Source organism: Ursus arctos, unplaced genomic scaffold (genome assembly GCF_023065955.2).
Source record: "Ursus arctos isolate Adak ecotype North America unplaced genomic scaffold, UrsArc2.0 scaffold_2, whole genome shotgun sequence".
Classification (NCBI taxonomy): Eukaryota; Metazoa; Chordata; class Mammalia; order Carnivora; family Ursidae; genus Ursus; species Ursus arctos.
In genome coordinates, this window is record NW_026622874.1 from 34,571,370 (window position 1) to 34,584,215 (window position 12,846).

General features: G+C 38.5%; 1 protein-coding gene across 1 annotated transcript in view; it reads left to right on the forward strand.

Annotated features, from left to right (window-relative positions):
• The window catches only part of CRB1 (crumbs cell polarity complex component 1), a 159,253-nt gene extending 152,679 nt beyond the window's left edge, over positions 1 to 6,574 (forward strand). Inside the window, exons 10-11 of the mRNA XM_026480462.4 lie at positions 2,729 to 2,857; positions 6,239 to 6,574. Coding sequence (XP_026336247.4) covers positions 2,729 to 2,857; positions 6,239 to 6,491 — 382 coding nt within the window. The 3' untranslated portion in view covers positions 6,492 to 6,574. The remainder of the gene's footprint in view (positions 1 to 2,728; positions 2,858 to 6,238) is intronic.
• Positions 6,575 to 12,846: the final 6,272 nt, after the last annotated feature.

Genomic DNA, 12,846 nt, shown 5'->3' on the forward strand with positions numbered 1-12,846 from the left:
AATGCAAAAGCTTGGTATTCTCTTTTTTTTTTGTCAAGATTTATTTATTTATTTTTAGAGAAAGACAGAGAGCAACTGGGGAGAGGAGCAGAGGGAGAGGGAGAGAGAGAATCCCAGGCAGACTCCCCACTGAGTGTAGAGCCCAGCATGGGGCTCGATCTCACAACTCTGAGATCATGACCTGAGCCAAAATCAAGAGTCAGATGCTTCAATGACTGAGCCACCGAGGTGCCCCCCAAAAGTTTGGTTTTCATATTGTTTGAGGAAGCATGACTTCTACCCCTAAAACAATACCCTTGGCTATTTCAGGAAGGTAAATCTTATAAAATCTTGAAAAGTCTATGATAAATCATAATTTCGAGAAAGTGAAATTATGACTCTCATATAAATGAACATGTTTTGATGTTTTCATTTAAGACATTAATTAATGAGAAAATGAGTAGGATATAAAAACCGGGTCAAAGGACAACCTAATTATTTATATATATACACATATATAATAATTGTATATATTTTTGTTTTTTTTTTTTAAGATTTTATTTATTTATTTATTTGACAGAGATAGAGACAGCTAGCAAGAGAGGGAACACAAGCAGGGGGAGTGGGAGAGGAAGAAGCAGGCCCACAGCATAGGAGCCTGATGTGGGGCTTGATCCCATAACGCCGGGATCACGCCCTGAGCCGAAGGCAGACGCTTAACCGCTGTGCCACCCAGGCGCCCCTGTATATATTTTTATTATCCTCATAAACATAAATATATATAAATAGAGATGAGGAAATAAGTTACTAATAAAGGCAAAACTTATAGGGCAATATAATTAATATTTGAAACTATCTTTTCTACAGTGTGACGATTATATCACTACAGACAAATTCATTTGCATTTCAGTGAGCAGGTTCCATTTATATTAATGTCATTTTTCTACAATTTTGGGGTTGTAAAATAGCTTAGTGAAGAAAACCTAAGGCATATACACTACAAAATCAAACAATCCTAGAGGGTCCTTTACGTAACACCCAACATTCCATTGAAAGAATACTCAGGAATATCTTTTGCCCACTGCCGAATATTTCACAATTTTTTCTAAAACTGCTAAAGCCGTGTTTTAATTCTAGTAATAACCTCTGTCTCGTGTTACATAAACAGAAATAAGAATCAATATTTTCCTGCTAAGTCACATGGCTTCAATGTTCCCACGTAAGTAGAATTCATTATTTTATAACTTACACTGCTTTTAAATTCACTGAACAATTGAGTCATTATGGGGAGGTGAGAGGATTATTAATAACAAGTAATACATTCCGAGACTTTGGCAGGAACCCCTGGAGTGTGTTGGCAGCCTGTAGACATAACACTAACTCAGAGGTGGTACCCTAATGGGATGAATCTCCCAGCGGATGGAACAAGTACCTATAAGAAAATGTATTTATCTCCATAACATTTATTGCTGTTCAGAACCTATGAAGGCACAGTATTAGGTGCTAAGTGTTGACATTTCAGTTATATGTCACTTTCCATGACTTAAAACGGACTCATTGGCCAACAGGCAAAGTGCCTGTTTAAAAGCCAAAGACATTCAAGATCAAAATGAATAGTATTGCCGTGGTAACTCTGGATAAGTAAATATATATGCCCCAGTAACTAGTTCTCCAGTATTTTTTTCTGCCTAATTCATCAAAGTCAAGTTCTCAAAGATTAAAGTTCTCAAAAGTACCTTCTAATGAGATTCAAAAATTGTTTATTAAACGTAAGATGTACACAAAGCTTCACATTTGCATTGCTAATTGACCTCTTTCAAAGCTCGTTGACATTTTTGGTTCTTTTGAAAAGTCCTTATGATATTTTCTTTTTAAAGTCGAATTGATTAGCTCTTATGGGAAGAGACACACTTACCGTCATACAGGCTAGTTTCTCCATATTTGCTGCAGCGCACACAACAGGACAAAATTAAATTCATTGTATATTTCCTGAACATTATGTATCAGATACCATGCACAGTGGGTCAAAGGACCTGAACAACACCCACCTCTCCTCTAATCAGTCCCTTCACACCCCTGGATCTTGCCTTGCAGTCAAGTCCTGCTTAGCTTCTAACAATTTGTTCTGTCCTTTGTAAGGATTTCTTAATACGTACAGCTTTGTTGTTATACAACAGAGCCACACTCTTGAATTCACATACAGTTGCCACTGAGTGCTATATACTATCCTCCCGGACAGCGTTTGGCTTGCATTCTGCTAAGCTATGAATCATTAGATAGGGGAACAGCAAGTGTTGGCTGGGCAACAGGAGTTCAGTTCTGAAAGCCTACAGAGAAATCACATGAGTGCTTGGGTACCAGAACGCTGTCCTGGCTCTCCTGGCCTTTATACGGATGCAATTTTCCATGGCCTGTGTTGATTTATTAGCAAGGCAGCAGCAAACCAAGCTAGAGCAAGTTTCTTCACAGCCCTAAATTTATTGCCACCCCACGGCACAGATCTTATCTCGCCAATGAAAACTGTAGAAATGGAAGATATATAGTCATGCTTGTTACAGCACCCTCCAGCAGGAGCTGTTCACGGGAGAAAGTGACTGTGTATAATGTAGCACAATTAAGCATCTGCAGCTCAGCCAGCCTGAGTACTTAATTAGTTTGCCATTGACTACATATATGAAGTTTTCCAAAAAGTTTTCTTGAATGAAATGAACAAGATGAACAGCTGTGACAGTTACTTTTATCTTTCTAGACATGCGAGATTACCCTCAACTGTCTGTGGGAATGAGAAGACAAATCTCACTTGCTACAACGGAGGCAACTGCTCAGAGTTCCAGGGTGAATTAAAATGTCTGTGCCGGCCAGGTTTTACTGGGGAATGGTGAGTCACGTTAGAACTTTATAGAAGAAAATTCTGGGCTGAAAAACAGTGGGATTATACAAGGTTGATTTCTCCTCTCATTTTTCATCTCAGTTCCCATAGGAAAATCCATGCTGAAATATAGGTCCAACCAGAGTCAAGCAATAAAAAAGAAGAAAAATCACAGTTTAGGTCAAAGTAAAGAACACTTTATTAGCCAAGACTTCAAATAGGAAAATATGTCTTTTGGAAAAATGTAAAATGTGCTATTTTTCTTTCTGATAAGTACTTCTGGATTCATGTTTCCTTCCTGCTGACTCTAATACATGATGCAAATATAGTTGTTGAAGTAAAATAAAATATAGCTAAAAGATTGCCTCATAGAATGATCTGGAACCCCAAAAGTATATACACCTTCTCCATATGAGCCTATCTTTCCCAGAGAAATCCTTCAATAGTTCTTCACCTAGTATGGGGATTGTTGATATGGAGTTGGCCAGTGGCTTCAGACAATAGCCGAAAATGCAGCCAAATCTGGATATGATTATACTCCACAGAATATACTCCACAGCTTTTATCAGCTTCTCAAAAGGATCACTGTCCTCAAAATGATTATACACCAGGGCTCTTTATAAGCTCTTATATATCTCTATATAAGCAGATAACAAAAAGTTAACCATTTGTTGAGCACTAAGCCATGCATCTTATGATCTCTAATTGTTAATTCCACTTCGCATTTGCATAAACTGAAGCTGAAGGGTTAAGTTACAGGTCAGGTGCCAATCCAGATGTGTGCTGCAGTGAGGTTGAGCTGCACTCAAAGCCGGTGCTCATGTCTGGGATGTGCTGACGGAAATGAATAAATCTTTGCTTGCAACAATTAAAAGAAAATGGGAAAAGTGCTCCTTCGTCTCATATGCCATCCAGCACAAGATAGCGATCTCTGATCAAACTTCCCGCATTGAGCAGATTAGAAAAATGAAAATACAAAGCATTTGAGAGAGAAAGCTTGACTGAATGAATTTTTCTCAAAAGGGAAATTAATAAAATCATGGGTATATTTGTGCTCCATGACCATTGCAGTTTGGATTCCTGTGAATTTTCTCTGTTCCAGCTGGCTCTTTTGGCAACTACGAGATACAGCTATTTTGCCCTTTTTTACAAAATAGCAGGCAATCTCAGATATACCTGCATTTTACCCATTCAGCATTCAGAGATAAATCTAGTTCTTGTCTTCACAGCCTGCTTTCAGGGGCTGGCTCCAAGCGGCACGGGCAGACCCAGCATGTATGTGCACGGAAGGACATAGCCCTGGGCATATTTTCACCATGCAACGTATTGTTCACCCAGAGACCACTCAGCAGGCCTCCAATTCCATATCCCTCCAAACAGTGCAACTATTTCCTTGTCCTAAATATCTCCCTGACCAACGCTTTACTATATTTAAGCACCGGTTATTTCCTGCCTCTGTGTCACAGTTGAATGCTTCGTGCCATATTAATGTTCAATAGCACAATGCAGAGACACATCCAAAGCCTTGGATTATTTTTCTCTGCTACTCACACATGATCCCTATTTACAACAAACATCCCTCTTTCCTCCAACATTTGTTTAAAAGTATAATCTTGCATTTAAATGCAAATGATTTCTTTGAAATGTGGTAAGAAAAGGAAGCTCCCAGGTTTTCCTTCCTCTGGGTGGGGGGGCTCTCCTCTGGATCCACTTCTCTGCTGCAGACGGAATTCTAAAACAGTGAACACACGTTCAATAGATGCTGTACTTTCAAGTCCTTAAGCATGATTAGTTAATTCACTGGATATTAATGGATTTATTTATTTTGATTGTCGATCTATTGATTAACCTCTAATGAAAGCTCCAGTGATGTTTATGATGAATGTGTATGTGCGACACACTGTTTAGTTCAAAAGAGAAATAGATAAGAAATGGAGAAAGAAGAGTCAGGGGAAGACTGGAAAATACTGAACAGTCTCCCAAGGCCGAGGGGACTGGGACTTCCATAACATCCAAAGATATCGAAAAGCTGTCTTCCTGCAAATTGCTTCCTCTTCGGTCTGACTAAAGCCCCAACTTTACAGTGTCATCCTGGCAGGTTGCAAATGATGGATGGTGTGAACACTGTGGCCCACCCAGGACAGAGAGTGCTTGGCAGCCTCTCGCAAGTTGTCAGGTTTTGCTCAGATCTAATCGGAGAAGCCTCCTTCCAGTCCAGAAGCCTGAGCCAAAAAGGGAAAACAAAATGTCTCAGCTATGCTTGGTATCCAGCAGGATAAGGAGCTGTTTTTCTGGGAAGAAATATTTTTTTCCCTTTAAACTTTGGGTTGCCCCTCCCCCCCGCCCTTTATTCCCCCTTCATTTTGAGCCTAGTGATCAGTCGAAGACCCAGGCATACAAGTCTTACCTTTTGGGAGGCGAAGAATGAAAAATTGTTTACATTACACTTTGACGTTGTAAGTTGCTCCTTAGGGATTCTTGAAGCTAACATTTTATATGAATTTCCCAAAATAAAAGAGATGCCTTAGTAACTGCTCTGTCCTGAGGCCTAACAGCGTGTTCGGCGCGTAAGGGCTAAATACATAGCTACTGAATGACTGAATGAAAGTGGCTGGTGAATTAATCGGTGAATATATGGAAAAACAAGTTGTTGGCCGAAGATCAGGTGAAAGATGACAGTGTCCCAGGGAAGAGGAAAATTTCAATATACCTTAGAATTGCTATCACTTGTTTGGGGAAATTTAGCTTTTGAAAGTCATTCTACCTGAATATTTTAAAATTACACTTAGCTGTGAAACATATTTGTTAGCAACTGAAATTTTCTAATTATCTAGTCTTGCTTTTTGTTAAAAAAAAAAAAATGGGTTTCCAAAGGAAAATAATCCCAAATCTCCAAGAATAAACTGATTCCCCCCCCCCCCCATTTTTGACGGGCTTTCTTTCCCCCACAGCCCGAGGGCATGGCTGCATTAGACTCCTGAGATCAGGAGCCTAGGTCTGCTCTGTAGACACCAGGTTGGCAAAATATAACCTCCTGGTTCCCATGTGCCCCCAGTAAACCGAGCCCAAGGTGGCAAAGACATTAAAATGCTCTTCATGGACAAACGGCCTTTCTTCAGGCTTTTTCTTGGTTTCTCAGTACTTGCACCTGTTTTCTCATTCTAATTAACTGTGTGTGTGTGTGTACAAATTATTTCCCTTAAAAACGAAATTTGTTACAGGAATTCAAAGGAATATGTCCCACATCATTAAGTATATGTAAGTTGTATGGGAGTTGGTAAATGAGACCGAACTATTCCAAGTCGAGAAGGCAGGCTTTTTTCTTTCCCCATTTCACAGCCAATTATTCAGTAGAGACCAAGGCTGCTGCTGTTTCTGTTTCTGTTCAAGGTGTGAAAAGGACACCGATGAGTGTGCCTCGGATCCGTGCTTCAACGGAGGTCTGTGCCAGGACCTGGTCAACAAATTCCAGTGCCTCTGTGATGCCGCCTTCGCTGGTGAACGCTGCGAGGTGGATGTAAGCGGGATCTCCTCTTACGTGTCTCTCTTACTCTGGCAGAATCTCTTTCAGCTTCTTTCTTACCTCATTCTGCGCATGAACGACGAGGCGGTTGTGGAGTGGGGCGAACAGGAGGATTATTAACACTCACTGAGACAGTCCTAAACTTAAAAGCCACTGACGTTCAAGAAATGCCTTGACTCACTTTAGACTCTAAACAAGAAAAAGAGAAACTACCTTGAAAATTAAAATAAATTCAAGGACTATTTTAAGCATACCACGGGCTTAGTATGAGAATATTAAATATTTACCTATTTCGGCTGTATATGTCAAAAGTATCGTTCTTAACATAACCGGAGACGTCTCCTCGTTGAGTACAGTTCATACGAGTACATTATCTTCCGTAGTGCGCTCCTAGTTGAGTGACCGCTGCAGTTAAGACCAGATTTTCTCCCACACTCCACTTCTGTGTGTACTTTTGTAATGTGAGTCGCCCCGCGCACCCCCATCCTAAGGCTTTTACGTTCTTTCATTCCTATCTACTATTCGCGACATGACAATATGAAAGTTACTGATTAAACTGTTTTGCATCCGTCTATGTTTGTATACATAGCTATTCAAAGGAAGTGTTGGCAGTTCTCTGGGAAGTTAAAAATATATATAAAGAGAAAGCAGGGAATCACACGAGATCCCTAAAATGGAGAGAGAAAATTTTCTGGTATTACTGGTATCAAAACTCAAATTATGCCTCATCCGTATAATTTCTGATTCCACAAAATCTCTCCTTCAATAGGAGGACAAAAAAGCCCTATTTCCATTTCTTTTTCTTGCAATACTTTCTATTCAGTTAGAGTACTTTTTGGTTAATTGCTTATAAATTTATGAGCTTGCTGACATTTCTATCAAATGGACTGATTTGAATTGCTTTTTGATGCATATTTAAGAGAAAATAATAAGTACTGTTGTATATCCATACACCAAAAAATATATTATAAAACTCGATTTCCTTGAGGCATATTTTTCTAAAATTTGCAAGTAAATATGTCATCTTTGAGTAGCTTTCTGAAAAAATCATGGAAGCATAGTGCCTTTCATTATCAAAATATATTTGGCATTATGTTTTCTTTAAATACGTACCTGAAATGATGGATCTACAAAGTAAATTAACTATTAAGATATGCAAAAAATTATATATATTTCTTAGCTTTAGTAGACTAAATATAGCAGTAATTTTTAAAAAAAAAACTTTATTTGGTGATATTTTTAATTCCTTCCACTGGCATGTTAGAATTTCTGCTAAATATCTCTGTTCAGATGTACCCTTCCAAAGAAGACATTGTGCTCATTTAAAGAGAAAAGTGGTTTGATCCTATGAATCAATTTAGAAAACAATTACAATAACAATGACCTGACAAGTAGAACTTTAGAAACGTGTCTGTCTTTAGGAGCTGCCCTGGTTTGAAAACATGAGGGCGATTTATCCATTGGGTGGTCTCCAACCCTCATTTAGTCCCAGTTGTTTAAAGAAAGTTGTTTTTCTGTGGAAATGACCAAGGAAGACCTAAATATACCAATCAAAACAAAAGGACAAAATAGTATACTATAAAAGCAAAGGAAATGGATTCAGTTCTATTTTGCAATAGTAATAGAAGAATTTATGCAGCGAATTCATATCCTCTAGGATACTGGCGGTCATTTCAAATGGGAACCAACTGATTTTGCAGCCTTTCCCTTCCCCTCCTCCTCCTTGCTCCCAGCTAGGCAGCATGCACCATACTGCTGTCTCAGATGGAGCCGTCCCAAACTTGGACTTTGTCACAAGAGACTTGGGGAAAACCCCCATCAATGTTTGCATTCCTAGATATTTGAAGTAAACATAAAATAGATTATGGCCAAAGACCATACATATGGCTTTCACATTGACTCCCTTTTTGAACACATCTGTACTTATATACTCATAGGCCACTTCAGTGTAATTTGTTACCTTTCAAATATATCTGAGTCATTCACAAATGCTTTCTCTGTGAAATTCTGATGTCTCTGTCATCATTGTCACTGCCAATCGCTTTTCTGTTTTCCAAATGTCTTGTCATGAGATACCTGACTTAAAACAAAAATACTTTCCTTTTCTCTTTATTTTTCTATATTTTTCATTATATTGTGTGTGATTATGGGTTTTACATATTTATACAGAGTAATAAAACTTGTGTTTCTGTATCTCTACTTCTCATCCTCTGACAGCTGTCTTTGTTTGCCTTGACTGCGTCTTGCGTGGTTAAGACATCCACCAGCCAGGCACATGTGCTCGTGCACGCGCGCACACACACACACTAACACTCACACTCACACTCACATCACATCACATAACGAACACACAGGCATTAGTCCTCATCTTCCTGAATTGAGGTCTCCTTCCCCGGATGTGTCCCTGCAGAGTAAATACCTATGGCCATCAAAATCAAGGTCCCGTGTACTTTCCCTCTCTGCAAGTATTCCTCTCACTGGCATTCTAGAATTGATTATATCCCTAATTGTTCTCACTGTTGGTTTACAGTGTCCCTGCCCATAGTAAGCATGGTTCAGCCTGGCTCCACAGAGGGGCCATCTCACCTAAATAATGGAAATTCACACAAATTCATCTAGATCAAGCTTCTGAAACAAAACCTGTATTTAGTTGGATAACAGATAGTTTCTTTTTGCTTATTTTTAAGATTTAATATTTGAACTAAGCGAGGCCATGTCTCTGTGTTTGGCCATGCCTCTTCCTTCTGTGTGTGTGTGTACATGAAGAATGGGTTTTATTGCTCTCCTTTTTAGGGAGAAGGGAAGTAGGGAAAAGAGGAACGTTTGCAGAAATTAGTGTTCTGGCAGCAGGAGGAAACATTAAATTCAAGTAACACTATTGAGAACCTACTCTGTGCCAGGGACTGTGATAAGCTGTTTTTAAATATTTTTTTTTCAATATAAGAACAACCAAACTCTCTCACCTCCCAAAATCTTCACCAAATTGTGTTTAAAGATCCTTTTGCCATTTCTGAAATTATTCAGCTTAATTTTGCAAAATTGAAATGGGATTCTTTCTGGAAATGGTGATACATAAAGTTTGAGTTTAGTGATTTAGGTAGGAAACCAATGAAAAGAAATCTGTGTTGTTCCAACTACCAAAATTATTACTAATAGGGACTATCTCCCTTCTTACCTTTTTTAATTTATGCAACAATAACTTAATGAATACCTTAATGAATGAATGTGCCATGCTCTGGATTAGGTAATGGAAATACAACTATAAATTAGACACAGGGCTTGCTCGCAACAAGCTGAAGTTCTGGTAGGGGGTGTAGGTAAACAAACAGTGAAGGACAGACAGTTCCTGGGTCAGTGTTAGGATAAAACTAAGTACCAGCTATAAAGGAGCACTTAGGAGGGGCATTTTGCCCAGTCTTAAACGTGGATGTGGAAGGTCTCAAAGTGGAAGCTGGGATTCAAAGGCAAACAGGTGTCAGGTTGTGACAGGAGGGATGGAACAGTAGAGACCATCACCGGCAGACGGGGCTGCAGAGCTAGTGCAGGGTGGCTGGAGCCTGAAGTGCAGTGGAAACACACTTGACGGAGGCTGAAGAAGTAGCAGAAATGAGTCCTTGTAGGTCAAATCAATGACCTTGGCTTTTTCTCCTAAGAGTAATGGGGAGTCTTTAAAGGGGTTCAATCAGAAAAGTAACAAGATCACACTTGCACTTTAGAAACATCAACTGGGCTTCTATGTAGAGCAGGGATCAAAAGCAATGCGAGCCGGGACACCAAAGGACACATTTACGGGCAACTGCAGTACCACAGATAAAAGGAAACGACATTTGGCACCACCTTATACAGTCAAAGGGGATTAGAGGAGGGGCAGATGAACAAAGTTTGAAGCTGTAAGACCTACCTCATGATTGTTTGGAGAAGGTGTAGTTCTGAGGGGATATTCCAGCCAAATTTGGTGATATTTAAAAATATTTGTCGATTTAATAAATGAGTCAATATAAGGTTCAGTGGGATAGCCAAGTACTGTTATTAACCAGTGTTAAATAATCCAGTCTGGAATCCAAGAGAGAGAGCTGAGCTGGGTGTCTAAATTTAGGCGTCATATTATAGATCTATTGATCTTTTGTATTCCATTCTCCATATCTATAATCCACTTGTATTTTTTCTTAGTATCTTTTCCAGTTTTTCTGAGATCTAAATGACATAGAACATGTGTACATTTAAGGTGTGCAATTGGTTGATTTGTACACTTAGATATTGCAAAATGGCTGCCACCATAGCCTTAGCTAACACCTCCATCTCATTACATAATTACCATTTCTTTTTTGTGGTGAGAACATCTATCTATTTTCTTAGCAACTTTTAAGTGTGCAGTACAGTAGTATTGTGAACTATTAGTCATCGTGCTGAGTAGTAGATTCCTAGAACTTACTCATCTTCTAACTGAAAGCTTGTACCATTTGACCAGCATCTCTCCATTCCCTCACCCTCCGCTCCTGGCTACCCCCATGCTACTCTCTGTTTCTATGTTCTGTGCAATGTTTTTACATTTTATATATGAATGGGATCATACAGTACTTTTTATTTTATGTCTAAATTATTTCACTTAGCATTATGTCCTCAAGATCGAAATGGCAGGACTTCATTTCTTCTCATGTGGAATAATATTCTCTTGAATATATGTACCAGATCTTCTTTATTTGTTCATCTGTTGTTAAACATGTAGGTTGTTTTCATACCTTGGCTGTTGCGAATAATGCTGCAATCAACATGGGAGTATAGATAGCTCTTTGAGACAGTGGTTTCGTTTCCTTTAGATTTATACCCAGAAATGGAATAGCTGGATCATACAGTAGTTCTATTTTTAACTTTTTAAGGGATCTCCGTACTATTTTCCAGAGTGGCTTCACCAATTTACATTCCCATCAACAGTGCATAAGGGTTACCTTTTCTCTGCATCCTCGCCAACACTTATTATGTCTTGTCTTTTTGATGATAGCCATTCTGATGGCTGTGAGGTGATATCTCATTGTGGTTTTGATTTATATTTCCATGATGATTGATGATGTTGAACACCTTTCCATATGGCTGTTGGCCACTGATACGTCTTCTTTGGAAAAACGTCTATGCAGTTTCTCTGCCTATTTTTTAATCAGATCAGGGCTTTTGGGCTATTGAGTTGTATGTGTTCTTCATACATTTTAGATATTAACCCCTTATCAGATATAGGATTTGCATATATTTTCTTGCAGTCCATAGGTTGCCTTTTCATTTCATTGATGGTTGCCTTTACTCAAACGCTTTCTCGTTTGATGTAATCCCACTTGTCTACGTTTGCTTTTATTGCCTTTGCTTTTGGTATCAAATTGAAAAAATCATTGCCAAGACTGATATCAAGGAACTTACACCATATGTTTCGGTCTAGGATTTTTACAGTGTCAGGTCTTACATTCAAGTCTTGAATCCATTTTGAGTTCATTTTTGTACATGGTATGAGAGAGGAATTCAGTTTTATTCTTTGGTGTGTGGCTATTCAGTTTTCTCAACACCATTTATTGAAAAGATAATCCTTATTTTTGGCTCCTTTGTCATAAATTAATTGGCCATATATGGGTGAATTTATTTCTGGGCTCTCGATTCTGTTCCATGTGTCTATGTGTCTGTTTTTATGCCAAACCCGTACTGTTTGAAATCAGGAAGTGTGCTGCCTCCAGCTTTGTTCTCCCTTCTCAAGATCGGTTTGGCTATTCAGGGTCTTTTATGGTTTTATATACATTTTAGGATTGTTTGTTTTGTTTCTGTGAAAAATACCATTGGAGTTTTGATAGGGATTGCATTGAATCTGTTGATTGCTTTAGGTATGGACCTTTGAACAATATAAATTCTTCCAATTCATTAGCACATAATATCTTTCCATTTTGTCTTCTTCAATTTCTTTCATCCCTATCTTGTAGTATTTAGTGTACAAATCTTTTACCTCCTGGTTTAATTTATTCCTGAGTATTTTATTCTTTTGGATGTTATTGTAAATGGGATTATTTATTTCTCTTTCAGACAGTTTATTGTTGGCATATAGAAACACAACTCCTTTTTGTATGTTGTAAAACCCCCAGAAGGAAGCATAAGGAAAAAGCTTTAGGACATCGGTCTTGGCAATGATTTCATGGGTATGGCACCAAAAGCACAGAGAACAAAAGCAAGAATAGACAAATAGAACTACCTCAAACTTCAAAACTTCTGCACAGCAAAAACCAAAAACCAAAACAAAACAAAAAAACAAAAACCAATCAATTGAGTGATTTTTATCCTTCACTCTGCTAATGTGGTGTATTAAACTGATTAATTTTTGTATGTTGAACTGCCCTTGCATCCCGGAGATAAATCTCACTTGGTCATGATATATAATTATCTCAATAGTCTATTGAATTTGCTTTCCTAGTATTTTGTTGAGATTTTTGCATCTATCTTCATCAAG